Source organism: Antechinus flavipes, chromosome 6 (assembly GCF_016432865.1).
Source record: "Antechinus flavipes isolate AdamAnt ecotype Samford, QLD, Australia chromosome 6, AdamAnt_v2, whole genome shotgun sequence".
NCBI classification, from domain to species: domain Eukaryota; kingdom Metazoa; phylum Chordata; class Mammalia; order Dasyuromorphia; family Dasyuridae; genus Antechinus; species Antechinus flavipes.
The window spans coordinates 28,073,746-28,097,559 of record NC_067403.1 but is presented as its reverse complement, the minus strand read 5'-3'; the positions used below and the strand labels follow the sequence as shown (position 1 = coordinate 28,097,559).

The following is a 23,814-nucleotide window of genomic DNA, read 5'->3' as shown; positions in this document are numbered from 1 at the left end:
GAACTATGAGCCAATGATTCTGTCATAAATTTCATTAAATCCATACTTTGAGTGTCTGTTAGGAACAAAGAATTGCATTTATGACCATGGAAAGGCCTGTATTGAATTAGTAGAGGGCAACAGAATTGCAAATAAAATGACTAGAACTTCTTATTTGCCTTCCAATATTTCTCTAACTTGAGAGAAAGAGAAAATGAATTTGGTCTGAAGGTGACCTTGGGTTCTTAATAGCTATATGAGTAGACAATAAGCTCTGACAGTCTTACCAAGCTGGAAAGATGAATTTGATAAGAAACTGTGCTCACTGTCTGAACTAGCCCAAGAAGAGAGAAATCATCATTAATAGTTTAATCCTTAGATGATGAAGACTTTGGGCATGACAAGGCGAAAAGACAAAATGGTCATTACTTTTGTGTGGCTTCCTCCTGTTTCCACAGTGATGGTATTTGAGTAGTGGGAAAGGATTCTCTGAGGGGAGCATCCCTCATGGTAGAGGAGATAGAGTGCTAGACTAGGAGATAGAAGAGCTTAAACATGAATCTTGACTCTGCTCCTAATCACCTATGCTGCCCTGGGAACTCACAAGCTTTCTGAGTCTCGGTTTCTTAACTTGTGAAATTAGGAGTTAGACTAGAAGTTAGGTTTTTTCTCCTTTAAGTCCCATGACAATTACCAAGATCAAATTATCAAAAAGTGGCAATGATGGGGAAAGGGAAGGAAGTGAATAAAATTTAGACAGTACCTATTATAGGCCAGGTACTGTGCTAAATATTTTTTACAAATATTATCTCATTTGATCCTCACCACAATCATGGGAGGCAGGTACTATTATTATCTCCATTTAGGTGGATTTGAAGTTGGATTTTCTTGGCTCTAGGTTCAATGCTTTATCTGCTGTGCCATCAGCTGTCTGAAGAAGAAGGAATAAATATTCCATGGTAAATGAATTTATAAAAACCACACATCCAAAGTATAATTTTATTTGGTACATTTTACTAATGGAGCTCTCTAATTTCAATGAGGATATCATAATAGCTTGACCCAGAGTAAATTGGTCACTTTTTTTGGTAACAAATCATATGACATTTCAGTTTTTCTTGAAAAAAAATCAGTTATCTAATTCTTCCAAGTATTTATGGGAATTTAAGTTGAAAAGACCATGGCTAACTTCACAAATTCACTAATTTACTAGCAAAAGAATCGGTCTTAATCAGCTTTTATTTTCCATAGATTTCACTAAAAACCTAACTTCATCAACTAACATGCTCTTAATATTATTGCTTATTGAAATCTAGGATTATATTCTTTTTATGTTTTTTTTCCCCTAATCAAGAATCTATTTGAGGCTTAAAGATAAAAAACCCCAATTCTGTCTTTTTATGTTCCCTCAGTGTAAATACTTTTTTTCTATTTGTAAGTTGTTCTCTCTCTGAGAAACAAATGAACAGGAAATAATACTTCCCTTGGGTGCCATCTTTGAGACTTCCCTACATAATGATGGATTAGGAGTGTCTCTGGAAATGGGAAGAAAAAAGAATCAGTATGGTCCTCTGGAGGAGCAGTAACTTGAAGGACAGTTTGGGAAGAAAGCCAAGATTGTATGTCATACCTTTGCCAAACAGCTATATGATGGTTCCAACTAAATTTTTAGAACTACTCTATAGTGGTTAATTCTCACTATGCCATTTTCCATCTCCCAAGTTAGTTTATTCATCTTGGGAGCAAAAGAGAGAAATGTTGGCTGAAAGAAAATAAACAAAGATTCCTGAGAACCAGTTCCCTATGGTAAGAGACAATGGACTGAATGAATGGTCAATTTTCTATGTTCTTTTCTCCTTTGGAATACAAACACATACATCTTTCCCTGGATGTTTGTGGTCTGTATTTCAGCCAAAGTAACAGTTTATGTTGTCTTCACTGGCTCTGATTATTTTACAATTTTGTTCACATATTGCACAAATGGTGAAAACTCCTTTTTAAGCTCCATATGTGTAGGTGGACATAAGTTGTTTGAATAATATCTTTCTTTCCATTTTTATTAAAGCTTTCCCATGCCTATATCCTGGCTTACTTTAGGTCTAATATTTTCTTTTAAACCCATAGAACCTCAGCATGAATGATTTAATAAAGATAGGTATAGAAATAATGAGCAATGAGGCCGATTCTACTGTGGAAATCTGATTGCCTCATCATGGTGTGAAGGTGACCTTAGGTTCTTAACAGCTTTGAGAGTAGATACTAGATTCTGAGATGGAAGGATGGTCAGGACAACCAATTGTGCTTATTGTCTGAGAACCAGCCTAACTAAGTAGAAAAAAACTCATCACTAGTAGGTTAGTCACTAAGTAATGAACACTTGGGAAATGATACAGAAAAAAATGCAAAATGGTTGTCAGTGTCATATGGTCTTCTTTCGTTTCCACAGTTTTCAGTGATAGTAGTTGAGTAATAGAAAAGGATACCCTAAGTGGGAGATACTGCCTGACACAATAAATAGAATTCCAGACTTGGAGTCAGGACCTTGGGCTTAATTCCCTTTTCAAACTCTTAAAATCTTGGACAAGTCACTTAACATTTGTTCATTTTTGTTTCTCCTCTGTAAAATGAGGAATTTAGTCTAGAAGGTTTATAAAGTGCCTTACAGCTCTAAATCTCTGATCTTTTGATCAATAAGGTAGCATACTACTGAACTATATCAAATTGGATATTTTTACCATAAATGAATCCAGAAGAAATAAAGATGAAAATAAATCATGAGGTAAGTCACAAGTTCTCTTTGGAAAAGCAAATAAATGGGATTCATTGGGAGCTGCATTGTGTGTCCAAACTCATTAAGAAAGATGACTTTATGGAATTCTTCACCACCTGAAGTAAACTAGGCTACAAATTACAGCATATTATCAATGATAACTCATGGAAGAAGTAGTCCAAAAGATATCATTTGAAAAGTGATCATGATTATGATCATATCATCATAGAAAAGAGAAAAAGACCCACATGTGGAAAAATGTTTGTAGCAGCCCTTTTTGTAATAGCAAGGAAGTGGAAACTGAGTGGATGCCCATCAGTTGGGGAATGATCGAATAAGTTATGTATATGTATGTTATGATATTATTGTTTTACAATAAATGATGAGCAGTCTGATTTCAGAAAAGCCTGGAAAGATTTATATGAACTGAAGCTAAGTGAAGTGAGCAGAACAAAGATAACATTGTTCACAGCAACAACAAGATTAGGTGATTATCAATTGTGATTAATAGCCTTGGTTCTTTTCAACAATGAGGTGATTCAAGGCAATTCCAATAGACTTGGGATGGAAAATGACATTTGCCTCCAGAGAGAGAACTATGGAGACTGAATGTGGATCAAAGCATAGTATTTTCATCTTTTTTGTTATTGTTGTTTGCTTACTTGTTTTTCTTTTCTTTCTCATGGTTTTTTCCTTTTGTTCCGATTTTTCTTGCACAGCATGATGAATATGGAAATATGTTTAGAAGAATCACACATATTTAACATATTGGTTTGCTTGCTGTCTAGGGGAGGGGGAAGAGGAGAGAAAGGAAGAAAAATTTGGAATATGAGGTTTTTCAAACATGAATATTGACAATTATCCTTGCTTGTATTGGAGAAAATAAAATATTACCAATTTTTTTTAAAAAAAGAATATATTATCAGAAAAGGAATAATGGCAGCAATGTAGCAAAAACAAGAAATAAGAGAAAGAGGGCCTGAGAAATGCATTAGTAAACAAAGGATGTTCAAAAACCCCAGAAGAAGGTCTCCAGTCTATTATTAGATAATTCTTTCATAAAGGATTTATAAGAGCACATGTGTAGGAGGTCACAGGATTAGAAAGTGTGGCTGGATTCTCCTATCTTCAGAGAAGAAATAAACATCAATGACATCTTAACTCTATTGACATGTTTAAGTAAGTATTCAGTAATTCAGCTGAATTAAAGTACAAATGATAAATGGTGTCACGATAGTATTACTCTGTCAATTTAAGTAAAATATATTTTAAGTGCTTGTAATCTGTATGACATTATGATAGGTGCTGAGGAAACAAAAGGTCAAAAATAGCATGTTCCCTGCCTTCCACAAATTTACATTCTACTGAACAGGATGCAAAATGCACACACATAAGTTTAATACAAGTTTGTGTGATAAAAGGCAGATAAAACCAAAGCACTCTAGCCCATTTGATGGGGGAGAGAACACTTTCTCATGTGACAAAAAAAAAAAAAAAAGCAATTTGGGAATTTAGCTCCAGAAATCTACCACATTTATTTCTGAATCTAACTCTTTAGGTTTGATTTATGTTTTGAAATTATGCTAGTGAATTTAGCCTAGGACAAACAAAATTCACATGGGAACTAAAAAATAAGGAAAATTTAAAAATTAAATTGATGAAATAACAAAAATGTGTAAAGAAATACTGAACTTAATTTGCAAATTCTTAACGGGCACCTAATTTGATCCATTGTTAAGCATCGACTATATGACCAGACACTGACAATAAAAAAATCAAAAATTAAATCTTATTAATCTACCCAATACACTTATTTTGCTTCTATTTTTTTATAATACTCTATTTCTTTAGAATAGTCATTTAAAAGAGAAAGAAAATCTTGAGAATTAGTAGAATCACTAGCTCATTTTAAGGCATCATATAAGTTTTATGTAGTTAGGTAATTGATACCAGAACTACTGGATTTAGAGCCAGAAATCTTGAGTTCATGGTCAGTTAATTTTACAGCTGCTCAGCAAATCACATAAACTTTCTGATTTCCAATTCTGTCATCTTTAAAATGAAGCAATAATGCCTGCACCATCTACCTCCTAAGTGTGGTTATTGTGGATAATATATGCTTTTAAACTAAAAAGTTCAACATTTGTAGGAGGAATGAAGTGGAGGGGAGAGAGAAGATTATATTTATAATCTCCACATTTGTCACTTCCACATTGATAAAGTTCCAGTGTTTACATGTATTTAGCCAAAAGAAATGCATGAGAACAAGCTAGAGCTTCTTAGAAGAGAACTAGAGGAGAGCTAGAAAGGGGAAGGAGACAAAAAACAAAAAACAAAACAAAACAAAACAAAAAACCAACAAAACCCAAGAAGTACTTCTGGCTGAAAATTAGGTGGTACTGGTAATAGATCACCTATCCCTGTTATAGAATTTAGACCAAAAAGCACTAGCTTGTTCTCATCCACGTGATTCTGGAAATAGGTGATCTAGTTTTCTTTGGAAAGGTTGATGCTTGGCAACATGAATCCTAGCTACGAAGAATTAGAAATAGCCCTAGATGAGTTGTCTTATGCCATAAATATGGGAGTGAGCTATAGCAAAGGCAACTAAATTTCAATGAGAAATAGAATCACTACATGTCATGAAGAAGTGGATCACCCAGTAATTTAGAGTTGCCATTATCTGGAGCCAAAATTAAGAGTACCAGTTTAAGGTTAGCATTTGTAATATACTTGTGGCAATTTAAAAACAGGGATGGAACAGGTTTCAATTTCCTGCAGGAGGGAAGACAAATTACTGATGCCAGATGTCCTACAAGCAGGCAACATGAAAATTTAATTTTTCACTTGCTTAACTATAATATTTATGACTCTTATAATTCAGATTCACATATATCAAACAGTCAAAGTTATAGCCATCTGCTTTTGTAAGAGTAGATTTCAAAAAGAGAGAGTGGAGAGTTTTCCTTTTTTTAAAGGACTTTGACTTTAATGAGTAGTAGGTAACTACAGAACTGATGACAAATATAGCTGCTAATTGAACTTTATATATATTGGAAGAATGTACACTATTTTATTTGATCACCATATCCTACTGTGCCATTGGCAAAGGGAAATAGAGAGCAGGAAAAAATGACAAATCTTTCAGGACTTTCCTATAATTTGTCTTTGTTCGTGATACCTATCCAAAAGCAGAGAAATAGTGAAAAGTGTGATCAATTCATTAATTTCATTACTTCACGAAAGAAGATGTTTTAAATGGGAATTTAGCAGTAGCTTAACCATTGGTTCGGCCTACTGACTGCTACAGATGTTTCCACTGGATAAGTTGTCCAAGGAAAGCCGTTAGTCACAGTTAGTCTTCCAAGTGAGACAAACAAATGAAAGTCAAATATTTTTTATTCTCATTTAATTTCTACACAATTTAGACTTGGAACAGATGGATAGGTTTAGGATCATTGGTCACAGGACAGATGGAGCTTTGGGAAAGATAGGTGGTGAATTTGCATTGGCAACTCAGTTGATAGAAATCTGTCCTGTGATTCCATAATCTGTTCTTTTGCCCACAAAGTGCCACTTGCCATGGAATGGCTGTTGGAGTTGAATGAAAAGGTCAGAATTATGCATTCATTTTGCTGTGGCTCAGCTGAATGCTCACGTCAATCAGGAAGATGTTAAGATTTGAGAGAGAATGGTTGCTATGAAATGGAAAGTACCTATGTTGAAAGTTGGCTCTAGAACAAAGACTTTCAGCAGAATGATTTTTTAAAAAATCAGTTTTAGTTTCCAAAGAAGTCTTGAATATATTACCCTTGACCAAAGAAATTTGTGAAGTTAACTGGAGCACCATCACTTTTGGAAAGGATGCAAATTAAATACTTGAGAATCTTCCAAGAATTTCTTATTGACTTTCATGATGCTCCTTCTTGCCCTACGTCTCACTCCTACCTCATTCTAACCCAAGCAAGTAGGGAAAAGACAAAAAAGGTTAAATAATAAGCAGAAGAATCCAGAGGGCCAAAAAAGACCTAATGAAAAATTTTAACCATATAATGCACTCTCTCTATATGTATATGTATTATGTTATATTGGTATCACAACAACTACATAGCTTGAATGACCTTGGAAAACTGATCTTCGTTCAAATCTGATTCTATTACATACTGTTGGGATAACTTCAGCAAATCTTTAAATGTCTTCAAGTGTAAAATGAAGGGTTTGGATTTTACGTAGATGATCTTTTCAGTCAAGGAGATCTAACAGATATTATTATCTACATTTTACAGGTTAGAAAGTTGAAGAGAGAGAGAGGACAGAGAAAATGACCTTGAACTCTTTTCTATTAGGTTTAAGTAATCTCTTCTTAAATTCCCAAATCAGAAAAAACAAAAGTTAATCATCAGTAATAGAGGTGAGAAGTTCACATAGAGGAATTTAATATTGCTGCAGTGATTGTATTTCCTTTTCTCTAACTCCTAAATGTTTAAGAACAAGATGGGGGGAAAAGAGAGGAAAATTTACTCATTGGACATGAGAATATTATATGATGAATTGAACTAGGAACCAAAAGACCAGATGCCATGAATTTCAATTTCTCCCCTTTCTCTTTTAGAAAGCGAACTCCATAAACAGAATGAAACAGAGAGAAAATAAAACTCTTCCCAGTGACAGTGACTAGAGTTTTATCTGAGAATATAATGGGAATGAAACCTTATTTTTAATCAAAGGCTTTATTGTTGAGAAAACCATTTTGTCAGCTAAATTCGGTCAGGGCAATCAAGACGGTGCCTGAAATGGTTCCTTTTTTCCCCACTAGTTCTTTTGAGCCCTCTAAGAAATTCAAAGAAAAATTTGACCATTTCTATGTGAAGTCCTTGAATATTCTTGACCGTTTCTCTAGCCCAAAGAGAGATATATTGTATTAGTGGTAGAGAATTAATAGCATTGCAGGATAAGGATTTTTTTAAAAGCAATTTTTAGAGGGAAACTTATCATTTTAGACTTTTAGAAGAAATCTGCTTATCTCACATATTTTCAAGAAAAGAATTAGAAAGACAGCTCATATTTTGCTTTTTGTCAAGTTCTGCAGAGTTTTGAATATTATTATATCATGTAGCATTGCTGCAGCTCCCAGAATAGAATATTCCTTTTCTCTTGAGAGACACTGAAAATAATGTAAAAAAAAAACCTAAACCTAAAGGCAAATCAGAGTATCTTTTGATTGTTTCTGTGTATGAACAATAGTTCATAGTCAGAATTGAGGGTTAGCCTTGGTTTTGACAGGTGCCACTTTTCTCCCAGGTATTCTTCTGCTACTTGTAAATGTCACTAAATAAGAGTAAGTGATAATTGTCTTATACATTATCACTTTCCAAAGCACTTTAAGCCTATATAATAATAATAGCTAGCATTTTCATAGACATTAAGGCTTGCAAAGTACTTTATAAACATCTCATTTGGTCCTTCTAATCCTTGGGAGGTAGGTACTGCTATTAACCCCATTTTACAGATAAGGAAACTGAGGTAGACAAAGATTAAGGATTATACAGCTAGTCAAAGTCTGGTGGCAGGATTTCACATCTTGATTTCTGGTCCAGCAGACTATGCATTATCCAGCTGGTAGCAAATGATTTAAACCTTCCAAAAGTGTTTTTTCCCCCTATTTTTAAACATCTACAGATAGAGATGTTGAAATCTCACTTATTTAGTAGTTTGTTCTAGTGTTTAATTATCTTTTAGTTTTTTTGAACCAAACTTTCTGTCTTGCTATACTTTAATTCTACCGCTCCTACTACTAGTACTTTACATTTGTAGAATTGTCTTTGAGAATGCTTCTTTTTTTTTTTTTTTTTTTTTAATTTTTTATTTAATAATTACATTATATTGACACTCATTTCTGTTCCGATTTTTTTTTCCCCTCCCACCCTCCACCCCCTCCCCTAGATGGCAAGCAGTCCTTTATATGTTGGATATGTTGCAGTATATCCTAGATACAATATATGTTTGCAGAACCGAACAGTTCTCTTGTTGCGTAGGGAGAATTGGATTCAGAAGGTATAAATAATCCGGGAAGAAAAACAAAAATGCAGATAGTTCACATTCGTTTCCCAGTGTTCTTTCTTTGGGTGTAGCTGCTTTTGTCTGTCATTTATCAATTGAAACTCAGGTCTCTTTGTCAAAGAAATCCACTTCCATCAAAATATGTCCTCATACAATATCGTTGTCGAAGTGTATAATGATCTCCTGGTTCTGCTCATTTCACTTAGCATCAGTTCATGTAAGTCTCTCCAAGCCTCTCTGTATTCATCCTGCTGGTCATTTCTTACAGAACAATAATATTCCATAACATTCATATACCACAATTTACCCAGCCATTCTCCAATTGATGGGCATCCATTCATTTTCCAGTTTCTAGCCACTACAAACAGGGCTGCTACAAACATTTTGGCACATACAGGTCCCTTTCCCTTCTTTAGTATTTCTTTGGGATATAAGCCCAATAGAAACACTGCTGGATCAAAGGATATGCACATTTTGATAATTTTTTGGGCATAATTCCAGATTGCTCTCCAGAATGGTTGGATTCGTTCACAACTCCACCAACAATGCATTAGTGTCCCAGTTTTCCCGCATCCCCTCCAACATTCATCATTATTTTTTCCTGTCATCTTAGCCAATCTGACAGGTGTGTAGTGGTATCTCAGAGTTGTCTTAATTTGCATTTCTCTGATCAATAATGATTTGGAACACTCTTTCATATGAGTGGTAATAGTTTCAATCTCATCCTCTGAAAATTGTCTGTTCATATCCTTTGACCATTTATCAATTGGAGAATGGCTTGATTTCTTATAAATTTGAGTCAGTTCTCTATATATTTTGGAAATGAGGCCTTTATCAGAACCTTTAACTGTGAAAATGTTTTCCCAGTTTGTTGCTTCCCTTCTAATCTTGTTTGCATTAGTTTTATTTGTACAAAGGCTTTTTAATTTGATGTAATCGAAATTTTCTATTCTGTGATCAGTAATGGTCTCTAGTTCATCTTTGGTCACAAATTTCTTTCTCCTCCACAAGTCTGAGAGATAAACTATTCTATGTTCCTCTAATTTATTTATAGTCTCGTTCTTTATGCCTAGGTCATAGACCCATTTTGATCTTATCTTGGTATATGGTGTTAAGTGTGGGTCCATGCCTAATTTCTGCCATACTAATTTCCAATTATCCCAGCAGTTTTTATCAAATAATGAATTCTTTTCCCAGAAGTTAGGGGCTTTGGGTTTGTCAAACACTAGATTGCTATAATTGACTATTCTGTCTTGTGAGCCTAGCCTTTTCCACTGATCCACTAATCTATTTCTTAGCCAATACCAAATGGTTTTGGTGACTGCTGCTTTATAATATAATTTTAGATCAGGTACAGCTAGGCCACCTTCATTTGATTTTTTTTTCATTAGTTCCCTTGAGATTCTCGACTTTTTATTGTTCCATATGAATTTTGTTGTTATTTTTTCTAGATCAATAAAATATTTTCTTGGAAGTCTGATTGGTATAGCACTAAATAAATAGATTAGTTTAGGGAGTATTGTCATCTTTATTATGTTCGCTCGGCCGATCCAGGAGCACTTAATATTTTTCCAATTATTTAAGTCTGACTTTATTTGTGTGGAGACTTTTTTATAATTTTGCTCATATAATTCCTGACTTTCCTTTGGTAGATAGATTCCCAAATATTTTATGGTATCAACAGTTATTCTGAATGGAATTTCTCTTTGTATCTCTTGCTGTTGGGTTTTGTTGGTGATGTTTAGAAATGCTGAGGATTTATGGGGATTTATTTTGTAGCCAGCTACTTTGCTAAAATTATGAATTATTTCCAATAGCTTTTTGGTAGAATCTCTGGGGTTCTCTAGGTATACCATCATATCATCTGCAAAGAGTGATAGTTTGGTTTCCTCATTGCCTACTCTAATTCCTTTTATATCTTTCTCGACTCTTATTGCCGAGGCTAGTGTTTCTAATACGATATTAAATAATAATGGTGATAGTGGGCAACCTTGCTTCACTCCAGATCTTACTGGGAAAGGTTCCAGTTTTTCCCCATTGCATATGATGCTTACTGATGGTTTTAAATATATGCTCCTGACTATTTTAAGGAAAAGTCCATTTATTCCTATGCTCTCAAGTGTTTTTATTAGGAATGGATGTTGGATTTTATCAAATGCTTTTTCTGCATCTATTGAGATGATCATGTGGTTTTTGTTTGTTTGGTTATTGATATAGTCAATTATGCTAATAGTTTTCCTAATATTGAACCAGCCCTGCATTCCTGGTATAAATCCTACTTGGTCATAGTGTATTATCCTGGTGACAATTTTCTGTAATCTTTTTGCTAATATTTTATTTAAGATTTTAGCATCAATATTCATTAGGGAGATTGGTCTATAATTTTCTTTCTCTGTTTTCAGCCTACCTGGTTTAGGTATCAGTACCATATCTGTGTCATAAAAGGAGTTTGGTAGGACTCCTTCAATCCCTATTTTTTCAAATAGTTTATATAACATTGGAGTTAATTGTTCTTTAAATGTTTGGTAGAATTCACATGTAAATCCATCTGGTCCTGGGGATTTTTTCTTAGGGAGTTGATTGATAGTTTGTTCTATTTCTTTTTCTGAGATGGGACTGTTTAGGATATTTACTTCTTCCTCTGTTAGTTTGGGCAAGCTGTATTTTTGGAGGTATTTTTCTATTTCATTTAAGTTGTCGAATTTATTGGCATAAAGTTGGGCAAAGTAACTCCTAATTATTGCTCTAATTTCCTCTTCGTTAGTGGTGAGTTCTCCCTTTTCATTTTTAAGACTAACAATTTGATTTTCCTCTTTCCTTTTTTTAATCAGATTTACTAAGGGTTTGTCTATTTTGTTGGTTTTTTCATAGAACCAACTCTTAGTTTTATTAATCAATTCAATAGTTTTTTTACTTTCAATTTTATTGATCTCACCTTTTACTTTTAGAATTTCAAGTTTAGTGTTTGACTGGGGGTTTTTAATTTGTTCCTTTTCTAGCATTTTTAATTGCAAACCCAATTCATTGACCTTCTCTTTCTCTATTTTATACAAATAGGCCTCTAGAGATATGAAATTTCCCCTTATTACCGCTTTGGCTGCATCCCATACATTTTGGTATGATGTCTCATTATTATCGTTTTCTTGGGTGAAGTTATTAATTATGTCTATGATTTGCTGTTTTACCCAATCATTCTTTAGTATGAGATTATTTAGTTTCCAATTATTTTTTGGTCTACTTCCCCCTGCTTTTTTGTTGAATGTAATTTTCATTGCATCGTGGTCTGAAAAGGATGCATTTACTATTTCTGCCTTACTACATTTGAGTTTGAGGTTTTTATGTCCTAATATATGGTCAATTTTTGTATAGGTTCCATGAACTGCTGAAAAGAAAGTGTATTCCTTTCTGTCTCCATTACATTTTCTCCAGAGATCTATCATATCTAGCTTTTCTAGTATTCTGTTTACCTCTTTGACTTCTTTCTTATTTATTTTCTGGTTTGATTTATCTAATTCTGAGAGTGCAAGGTTAAGATCTCCCACTATTATAGTTTTACTGTCTATTTCTTCTTGCAGCTCTCTTAGTTTCTCTTTTAAGAATTTAGATGCTACCCCACTTGGTGCATATATGTTTAATATAGATAGTGCTTCATTATCCATGCTACCCTTTAGCAAGATATAGTGTCCTTCCTTATCTCTTTTAATTAGGTCAATTTTTGCTTTAGCTTGATCTGAGATCAGGATGGCTACCCCTGCTTTTTTGACTTCACCTGAAGCATAGTAGATTTTGCTCCAACCTTTTACCTTTAACCTGCATGTATCTCCCCGCTTCAGGTGTGTTTCCTGTAAACAACATATTGTAGGATTCTGGCTTTTAATCCATTCTGCTAACCGCTTCCTCTTTATGGGGGAGTTTACCCCGTTCACATTTATGGTTAGAATGACCAATTCTGTATTACTTGCCATCTTGTTAACCCCGGTTTATGCTTTCCTCCCTTCTTTCCCCTTCCCCCCCTTCCAAGTATTAAGCTTGTGAGCACCCCTTGCTTCTCACAGCCCTCCCTTTTTAGTGTCCCTCCCCCCGCCTTAGAGTTCCTCCCCCTATCTTACCCCTTTCCCTCCCAGTTCCCGTATTCCCTTCCGCTTAGCTTATTCCTTCCCTTTCCACTTTTCCCTTCTCACTTTTCAATGAGATGGGAGAAGTTTCACCATAGATTGAATATGTCTTAAGATTTTTCACTTAAAGCCAATTCTGAAGGCAGTAAGATACCCACTATATTCATCCCCCTCCATTCTTTCTCTCAGATATAATAGGTTTCCTAGGCCTCTTCATGAGATGTACTACCCCCACTTTACCCTTTTTCTGGTACAATGTCCTTTCCACATCAATTTCTAGAACAAGGTATACATGTATTCTTTATACATCTATATAGTCAAAATATAGTTCCCAAGATTAATCTTTACCTTTTTAGATTTCTCTTGAGTTCTATATTTGTAGATCAAACTTTTTGTTAAGTTCTGGTTTTTTCATCAGAAATAGATGAAATTCGCTTACTTCGTTGAATGTCCATCTTCTTCCCTGGAAAAAGATGCTCATTCTCGCTGGGTAAGTTATTTTTGGTTGCATACCAAGTTCCTTAGCCTTTCGGAATATCATATTCCAGGCCCTTCGATCTTTTAATGTGGATGCTGCCAGATCCTGGGTGATCCTTATTATGGCTCCTTGATACTTGAATTGGGTTTTTCTAGCCGCTTGCAATATTTTTTCTTTCATCTGAGGGTTCTGGCATTTGGCCACTATATTCCTTGGTGTTTTGATTTTAGGATCCCTTTCAGTGGGTGATCGATGAATCCTTTCAATGTTTATTTTTTCCTCTGTTCCTATGACTTTTGGGCAGTTCTCTTTGATGATTTCCTGGAAGACAGTGTCCAGGCTCTTTTTTTCATCATGTTTTTCTGGGAGTCCAATGATTCTCAGATTGTCTCTCCTGGATCTGTTTTCCAGGTCTGTTGTCTTCCCCAGAAGGTATTTCACATTTTTCTCCATTGTTTGATTTTTTTGGATTTGCTTGACTGATTCTTCTTGTCTCCTCGAGTCATTCAATTCCACTTGTTCAATTCTGATTTTCAGTGAAGTATTCTCTTCACTCACTTTTTTAAAATCTTTTTCTAATTGTCCAATTGAGTTCTTTTGTTCTGTGGAATTTTTTTCCATTTCGCCAATTTTGTTTTTTAGAGAGCTGTTTTCTGTTTCCAGTTCACTAATCCTATTTTTCAAGGATTTTACTTCTTTATCCACTCTCTCTTTAACTGACTTCTCCAGACTCTTTTCCCATTTTTCTTCTAGCTCCCTTGTGAGAGCCTTTTTAATCACTTCTATGAGGTTCATCTGTGCTGAGGAACAGACAATCTCCTCCTTTGGGGAATCACCTGGGGACTGCCTGTTTTTAGTCTCCTCAGGATTTAGAGTCTGCTCTCTATCTGTGTAGAAGCTGTCAAGGGTTAAAGTCCTCTTCAGCTTCTTGCTCATTCTGTCTATTAATCAGAGACAAACTACCAAAGAAAAACAGAAAAAACTGGAGTCTTTCTTTGGGGGGGGGCTGGGTGTGTTATCGAGCTTCCTCTACAGACTGCAGGGGGCAGCAGTGAGGCACTAGCAGGACTGTGCTGCGCCTGCGCTCTGAGATCCCAGAGCGTGCTGAGTCACTGAGGGGGGGGAAGGGGGGGGCGGCCAGGTCCTGAGAGACTCCAGCTGTTTGCGGTTGTGTTCTTCAGCCCCGGTGTTTTTAGCTTCTCTGCTGGGCTGTTGACTTGCTGCAGGTTCCAAACCTGTAGCGAAGCTCTCCCCGCAGAGACGGCTACGATCACTCCCCACCCCCTCTCCAGTCTGCTCCCGTGCTCTCACTGCCGCTGCCCTCAGCCTGCGCCCGATCTAAAACCGCCCCAGCCCTCCAGTAAAGACAGACCTTTCTTGGTGGATCTCAAGGATGGCTTCTCTTGGTAACTATTTGTGGGTTTTTTTTCAGTCAAGCATTGATTCAGAGGCTTGTAATGAAGTGGATAGTGAGAGAAAGCGCGGAGCTTATGCAACTGTGAGCCTCCTCTCCGCCATCTTAACCGGAAGTCGAGAATGCTTCTTATGAGAGATCTTTGCTACTACAAAGAACCAGTTATACCAACCACATGTTTTTCCAATGCCCTTTGGATTCACCTGAAAGTTTAATTCTTCTGAGACTGTAGTATTTCAAATTTTGTAATCATGGAATATTTCTGGGAGGTTGATTATTGAATTTAAATGACAAACTCTAGTAGCAAAAGCTATTTTGGAATTCTTGAAAAAAGCCAAGCAGTTTCCAAAATGTTATCAATGTGCTTTCTTTCTTATTCAATGTTTTGACCCAGCTCATTGTTTATTTATGGGTACTAATGACATCATACAATGTATTGGGCTACATCCAGCTGCACTTTACAATCTGGATTAAATATTTTGTCATTCAACTGAATTCTTTTCGTCAAGTTGATTCCTTTTTGAATGGTCTCAGTCTCACTGAAGAAGCCCTGAAGTATTCTGGGACTCAATGCAATCAGCACAATGTCCTCTACGAACATAAGCATCAGTAAAACCTCATCACCTAAAGGAGATTCTTCCATTTGAACTTCACATTGGCTATTCTCTGTAATGGTAGAGAAATATCTTTAGCAACCAGGTATCTCCCTATATCATGCTTGGCTTGACATTGATAAAGAGCCATTTGCTAAAGGTAATGTATTATATTAGAAGTAATATGTTATATTAAAAATGTAATACTAATATATTAAAGGTAATATAATTATATTATATGATTACAAATTATCAAAGATAAGAAAATAGGTATCCGTGTCAGTTGTTACCAATGACATATACCACTTGGTCTCTTTTTTTGTATGTTAATACTGTCTGGTACCTTTTCTATTTAGGAAGGATCTTCCCTCTTTTAGATATCTTGAAAAATGATCACTGAATGCCTTTACAAGGAAAGGGATAATAGAATTTTAGGATTATGGGAACATACATTTTGAGCTAGATTAGACCTTAAAGCTCACATAGTATAGTCCTTTTATTTTTGTAGATGTGGAAACTGAGGCTGAGAGAGATTAAATGGGTTGCCCAAGTGAAGACAGGTAAATGACAGAGGTAGAATATTAGCCATAAATCCTTTGTATCCCAAAACAGCATTATTTCCATAATGTTCTGATGCCCCCAATCCTATTGGTGCATTACCTACCACAAGTTCTTTTGTATGAGTTTAACTAAGGCCTAAGGAAGAACATCATATATATATATATTTGTTATTCATTTTATTTTTTTGGATTTTGTTAAATAAAAAGTATTTTCAGTTCCAAATTCTCTCTCATCCTGCCTTTAATCTATCCCTACCAATGGAAAAGGCAAGAAATATGCTCATCATACATATGAAATCCTACAAAACATTTCCACATTAGCCTTGTTGCATAAAAGCAAGAAAAATAAAGAGCAAAAATATGCTTTCATATATTCATTTGGTTGTAGTCTTCATCAAGACAAATCAGTTGGGCATTTCTGCTAATTATCCATCTCACATTTCATCCCTACTGAGCACAGTCTGACCAATGACCAAGCATGATCAAGAGTAATCTTTTCTGATGATTACTGTCTCTTCAGCTCTCTTTCATCGGTACCAATATACCACTGGCTATTCCAGTGGACATTGTAGAAACTATTTCTCTGACCTCCTAAAACCCATAATCCACTTGGACTCATCCCAAGAAGCTAGGTGGAACAGTGGACAGAGCTCTGGAACTGGAGTCAGGAAGGTCTGAGTTCAAATTCCAGCCTCAGACACTTACCAGCCGAGTTGTTCTGGGCAAGTCAGTTGGTCTTAGTTTCTGCAACTATTAAATGGGAACAATAATAGCTCTTGTCTCTCAGGATTGTTGTGAGGATCTGATGAGTAATATTTGTAAAGTGCTTAATGTAGTACTGCCACACTTACTACTGCTTGTTCTTTTCCCTCTCTTCCCTCTGCCTGTCTCACCACTGTGACTCAGTCTCCTAGTTTAGGAAGAAAACACAAGAAGAGAGAAGCAGAAATTTGCCTAGAGAGGACATGGTCTGGGCTATATGGTCCCACTTAAGGGATGAGGCTTCTGCCATTTACCCAACTCACTCTACTGGATGCAGCTCCAGTGTTTCGAAGATAGAAAGAGGAACCTCAGAAGGGCAGGTCATGTTTTGGTATATCCATGGAGTTTTAGCTCTGTAGCCAATTCAAAGAGCTCTCTTCCTAACCCAGTACCAACCCTTCAGACAAATATGACTGGAAACAGCTCTGAATTTCCATACGTTCACTTAGAACTGCACCGGCAAGGACAAATCTGAGAATTCTCCCTTAAATGCTCTAGCTTTTATTACTATTATTGTTGCTGATGTTATTGTTGTTATTATCCTAGTCCTCATGGTTGTAATTATCTCCATCCTCATCTTCATCATCATCATCATTGTTATTATTTGCTTGACTTGAAGTGCTCATGACCAATATAAATTGAAACAGCTTTCTTCTTTAAACCAGGAGCAGCCAAGCAGAGGAGTCCCTCCACTTTCTCAGGGGCAAAAGAACGACTTCCTCCCATATCAGAACTAGAACATTGTTTCTACAGTGAATCAGAAAGATAAATTTACACGGTGAGTGAATATTCATTTTCTTTTTGACATTACTAAAGTAAGTGGGTAAAATCATGTGTATTGTAATACTTCAAGAACTTATGATTCTATCCTGTGGTACACTATCCCCCATACACATAGCAATTTCCTATGCTTATAATATAAGATAATGGGCTCTTAAGCCCCCTTCTCCTTGAAAGCAACCAAAAAGCAAACAAAACCCATCCAAGGTTGACCACCTTTCTTAAATTTAATTAAGCTAGTTCTTATAAATACTATCATGCGTCGTAACAAAAATATAACTAACCTTTTTCAGACCTGGGCAAGTTTCATAAGAAATTGCAGGGCAGGCAGTGCTAAAGTTCAAATCAACTTATGATAAATCGTGTGTGTGTGTGTGTGTGTGTGTGTGTGTGTGTGTGTGTACAGAAGGTGCCCAATATCTTCCCCTAGGAGAAGAGATGGGGAACATAGTATAAACCATGGTTTTGGGGGGAGGGGAATCAACAAGGATCTGGCAAAAAAAATAGACAATCCAAAAAAAAATTAAAAACAAACAAAAAAAGTGAACAATCTAGTAGCTGCCTAGTTTTTCTAATTTTTCTGTTAAACTAGGTATTCACTCAGATGCTTGCATGCTGCTTTTATGGATCACAAATACCCCTTAATTTTCAGTGCCTCAAGAGTAGAATCCTGGTTCTTAGTAACAGCTCTGTGTCCAGTGCTCAAAATGTTTCCAGCTTTTAGAATCTGTGAGAAGCCCAGGTTACCTCCAGACACAATTTGGTAACTGAGTCGCACTATAGCAGAGAAACAAAGCTATACTTTCCTCAAAATTACGTTTGCCATGTAGTTAGGAGGCAAAAGGTAGTGACCTTGGAAAACCAGTTTCACATGAATTAGGTGACATGAAACAAAATCAATATTTCTTCAGAGTACCACGAGTGATCGATAAACTAATCTTTTCATTGGTTAAACTCTATGTGTCCCAAAGACTTCAATTTATTTGTGGGCACTGTAATCCCTGGTTGGAAGCATCATCATTTTAGATTTTAAACCCCATGCTAATGGTTGCTTTTGTCAAAGGGGAAGGAAGGAAGATTTATGTAATATTCACTAAAGATTAATTTACTTTTTTTTTTTACAAAACAAAATATTAAAAAAGAATTTACTAAGTTCTCCAGCCTAGAAATCCAGATGAATGTACTCTGCATGTATTTGTATCCAGTGCTGCAGTCAGCAGCTTTCCTAGCAGAATCTCTACTCCCCTAATTGAAAGCAACCTTAAGGAACAGATCTATGGCCCATATCAGTAAGTTAGTTATAGGCTGATTATAGGCTGCTTGAACGTGCAAGGGATTTATGTAGGCCCACAGCATTGAATACTCTAAAGTACTAGGTGCACTGCTTAAAAGGATCTGCCATTAAATCTAAATACAATTGTTAAATAGAAAGGCTATACTTTAATTTCAGCACTCTTTGGCCTTCCAGGTGAGCGTGATTTGCTCTCATGGTGGAAAGTCTACTATTTAGGATTATGAGCAAATCGATTTTTCATCCCCTCGTTGTGGAAGAATGAAATTGGTTGTGGTCAGTTGTGAAAAGGATTTAATTATGAAGAGCTTAGACCCCTTACTCTCACATCATGGGAAAAAGCCACAAAAGCAGAATTTCTTTGTCCAATAAGGACTTGTACCCAGTATGTGACCAACATGGCTACAGCCATAGGTTAAATATCTGGGTGCAAGAAGACAAAAACTCTGAGCAAATGCGGGCAAAGAATTATTCTTGGGGAATAATTTTTCTTCCTTTGAGGAAGAAATCCTGAGATCTGGAAGATTTGGGGGATGGATGAGTCAAATATCTTGGCAGAGATCAGAAATAAAGTTCTGCCATAGGCTTAGAAACTCCTGAGCAAGACTATGAATCCAATAGACAGATGATTGCTTCAGGGCAGACCTACAGGCTTCCCAAATATGGCCTTGGACAACAATGGGAAATCTGGAACTGTCTCAGTCACCTTAGTTTAAAAAATGATATAGACACTTCCATTAAAGTCCTACTAATAAATCTGGGAGATTTGCAGGCTGGATGGTGCCCTAGGGAGGCATTATAGTTTGTATTCCTTTAGGCTCAAATGAAATGGTTTGCAGTTTTAGAGCTGGAAAGGACCCAGGAGATGACTTGTCTTTTGTAAACTGTCTTTTCTCTAGAGGATCAAACCTTGTAAATACATTTTGGATTCACTCCAGTGGAAAAAAAGATTGGACTTTCTGACTCTGGTAGAGTGGTTTTATTGATGAAATCTGAGAAACCAAATACCAACTTCAAAATTTTTCTTTTGGAACCAAGAAGGAACAAAATTAATAAAATCAGAAGTTTCCAGGGAAAGAAACTATCTTGTGAACCTACTTGTTAACCATCATAAAGGCTGAAATTAGAATAAGCCTTGGGAATATTGTCTGGCTCTCTCTTATTAAAATCTTGAAGACCTTTCATTAAACAAAGAGAGGGGAGAGGCTTTTTATAGCCTTGTGATCTTGTATTACCAAGCCAAGTGAAATAAAATTGAACAAAAAGGAACCAGGAGGTGAATGCCAATATTGAAGTCTCTAGACTCATCGTCTAAGCTTAGCAAATATCCATCTCTAAAGTATATTTAATTATAATTCCCAAATAAATTGTGTATAACAAATGCTTTGCATGAATAATGTTTTCCTCATAATTGTCTTTCACAGGTTAACCTTTTGAGGAAATCAAGGGAGTAGACTGGCTGCTCTGGAAAATACCTGTATTTTTTCTTTGTTGGAGAATATGGATCTTGCAAATAGATTCTATCTTGTTTAGAATATGCAGGAAAGCAATTAAGGAGCTGACGGAACGGTTGAAAAGAAATATCTAAAGGAAAACTTTTGATCCTTGGGAAGAAGGGAGTAGATATTTCAGCAGTGAGCCAAGTCGTGGAAAAGCTGATGAAATACAGGGAATGATGACAGCATTTTTATTATCTTCATTTATTAATCAGAGCCCAGCTGATGATGACCTGAAGATTTCAACTTTGAAGAAGTAGAGATTTAACTGATAACATTTCAAGAAAGATTCATGATTCTGAGCTTTGCTTCTTCCCATGATCCCATGGTACTAATTTGTTGGTCTTCAAGGGCAATGCAAATGCTTACTTCTGTGTTTAGGTTTCTGCAGACTGATGGAATGGAATTGTTCCTACTTGGTGAATTATTTATGGACTCATCTGTTGTTTATTTGTAAATCTATTTGCATTTGTAAATCTCATCAATTTGCCTAGATTCCTTTTGGGCACTGGGGATATTTAAAAAACCCAAAGATGCCTACCAAAAATAAATTTAAATAAAATAGTTTAACACTGGACTCAACTTCTATTCCTGGCAAAATCCTGCAGTGCTCAAAACTGAAGGGATAGTTTGTTGGTGTATACAAAAGGAAGTTATGATTATTAAAAGCAATATGGCTTTTTCAGGAGCAGGTTGTGTCGCTTCATTTCTGCTACATAGTAAATGATTGACAAATACTTTTTGAATTGAATTTTGGTCAATCAGTAAACATTTGTTAAGCTCCTACTATGTGGTATGGGTCCTGGGTTTACAAAGACAATCCCTATTCTCAAGGAGCTCTCACTAATAGGTGGGACAACATGCAAATGGTATGTACCAACAGATTATATCCAGGTTAGAGTGGAAGTGATCAACGGAAGGCACTACAATTAAGGAAAGGCTTCCTGTAGAAGGTGGGATTTTATCTGGGACTTGAAGAGAATTGAGGCAGTCAGACCCACTAACAGGGGATTGCAATAACCCAGGGAAGGAATGATGAAGGGCTGTATTAAAAGAGGGGCAATGTCAGAGGAGATAAGGGACCATATATGAGATGTTACACAAGTAAAATCAACAGATCCAAGACTGATAGTCTTGGGAATGTCGGAGACATCATCAATTTAGACTTCAACATATCATTTTACAAATTTTCTCATACTCTGTAGAGGGCTGGAACTCTGGAGAAGTCTACTTGAAACAAGGTGTTAACTCAGTGGAACTGATGGGACAGACAATGGTTCTCTAGTTCACATATACTTAGTACTTAGCGTGGTGATAGAACGGTTCTCTAGTTCACACATACTCAGTGTGCTGTAATGATGTAATCATATGAAGGTATTAAGGGCTGAGAAGGACTGGAAATGAGACATCCCATGTTTGACCAGCCTCATGGTGGCCATCCTGCCTTCATCACTTCTCCACTAAGACCAAGGACCATCCAGAGATCCTCCAGAATAGCTCAGACATTACAGTGTTCTTTTTATGTATGAGATGATAGAATGGTTGGATGGATTCAAAACCATTGAATGACCCGTTGGCAGCCATTAATGAGCTGATGTCCCCTTGGAAGGTGTTTTCTAGTGGAAAGCTCCAAGAATCTGTCCTCGTTCCTGTGTGTGACAAATTTCTTCAGTAGTTTGGATGAAGGCACAGAAGGTCCGCTTGTTAAATCTGTAGCTGATTCCAGGATGGGAGGGGTGGATAATGAACTGAATAATGATAATCAGTATCTAAAACGAGAGGCTCTCTTGTGAGCCAAACCCAACAGGATGCAATTTAAGAGGCAAAAGTGCAAAGTACTTCTACTTAGATTTTAAAAAGCCAGTATGCTTTTTTAAAATATGGGAAAGCGCAGAGAGACACCAGTAACTGGAGAAAAGATGCTTTTTTAAAAAAGTGGATTGTAAGCTCAATATGAGTTTGTAATAGGGCACAGTCACCATCACCACCACGACAAACCAACCAACCAAAACCTGTGCTAGACCGTATCTCTCCGTAGAATCAAGAATATGAGACGTGATCCTCTTGCTGTATTCTGTCCTGGTCATATCTATGGAATAACTCTGGCAACCATATTTTAGGAAAGGCAGACACAAGCTGGTATGTGTTCAGAAAGGAACGAACCAGAGAGTGAGAAACCACACGTGAGGATCAGGGGGATGATTTGTCTGGGGAAGGGAAGATATGGGAGAAATGAGAGCTGAATTCAAGTATTCTGAAGCATTCTCACATAGGAGGAAGAGCAATAGCTAATGTTTCCTTAAATGCTTTAAGAATTGTAAAAGGGGCAGTTAGATGGTGCAGTGGACAGAGCACTGTTACCCTGAAATCAGGAGGACCCGAGTTCAAATCTGGCTTCAGACACTTAACCCTTCCTAGCTGTGTGATCCTGAGCAAGTCACTTAATCCCAACTGCCTCAGCAAAAAAAAAAAAAAAATAAATTGAAGTACTTTATGAATATTAGCTCATTTGATCCTCCCAAACATCCAATGAAATAGGTCCTTTTATTATGTCTATTTTATAGTTGCTCGGTGGTTGGATGGTGTCCTCCATTCTCAGAGAGAACCAAAATGATATCACTATATTACAATCCAATTACAGTGTGTCCAACTATGGCTGATCGGACCAAGCTCGGAATGCTTGGCCACAGGGCAGACACAGATAATCCCCATGGACACATGGGTTGGACTCTCTAACTTTGCGCATCTTGCATTTCTTTTGAGCTAATTCAATTCTGTTTCTCTCACAGAACACAACCCCTTCTCTGATGAGGGCACGCCACACTGGGAGGTCCTGTGCCAGCGTCTCCCATGTCGTACAATCACTTCTAAGGTTCTTAAGAGAGACCTTGAGAGTGCCCTTGGATCGCTTTTTCTGACCACCCTGTGAGTGCTCACTCCGGTGAGTTCTCCATAAACTAATCTTTTTGGCAGGTGTACATTTGGCCTTTGAACAATGTGGGGTTGTATGAAAAGAGAGAGTCAGCAGCCTCCTTGATAAGGATGGAAGACGTCCTCGCGGTCTTTACAACACACGGCACTGCCATCTACTCTGGGGCACCTAACATGACCATTTTGTAGATGGAGAAACTGAGAGAGAACACGTCCAACCAGCTACCAAGAGAAGACGTGGGTCTTCTCGAATCGAAATTCAGTTTTTTATTCATTGTGTTCTTTATTTTCCATGGAAGGCTTCTGTATCCACAGCCAAGGTTCTTTCCACTGTAACAAAACACCTTCATACAAATGGGGTTAGGTGACTTGCCCAGGCTCATCCATTTAGTAAATGTCTTGGAAACAGATTTGAACTCAGAAAATATAGTCTTTCTAATTCCAAGCCTGGCACTCTCTACACTGCATCACCTAGCTGCCCATCAGAAAGATGAGTTCCAATATAGCCTCAGATGCTTAGTAGCTGTGGGACCCTGAGCAAGTCACTTAAACTGTCTGCCTCACTTTCCTCATCTATAAAATGGG

General features: G+C 36.6%; 1 protein-coding gene and 1 pseudogene across 1 annotated transcript in view; both read left to right on the top strand.

The window, feature by feature from the left end:
- Window positions 1–20,898, top strand: part of TMEM156 (transmembrane protein 156) — a 45,478-nt gene extending 24,580 nt beyond the window's left edge. Inside the window, exons 6-7 of the mRNA XM_051964977.1 lie at window positions 17,397–17,509; window positions 20,227–20,898. Of these exons, the coding sequence (XP_051820937.1) occupies window positions 17,397–17,500 (104 nt within the window). The 3' untranslated portion in view covers window positions 17,501–17,509; window positions 20,227–20,898. The remainder of the gene's footprint in view (window positions 1–17,396; window positions 17,510–20,226) is intronic.
- A 2,400-nt stretch (window positions 20,899–23,298) lies between these two features.
- Window positions 23,299–23,416, top strand: LOC127542177 (uncharacterized; annotated as a pseudogene).
- The last annotated feature ends 398 nt before the right edge of the window (window positions 23,417–23,814 follow it).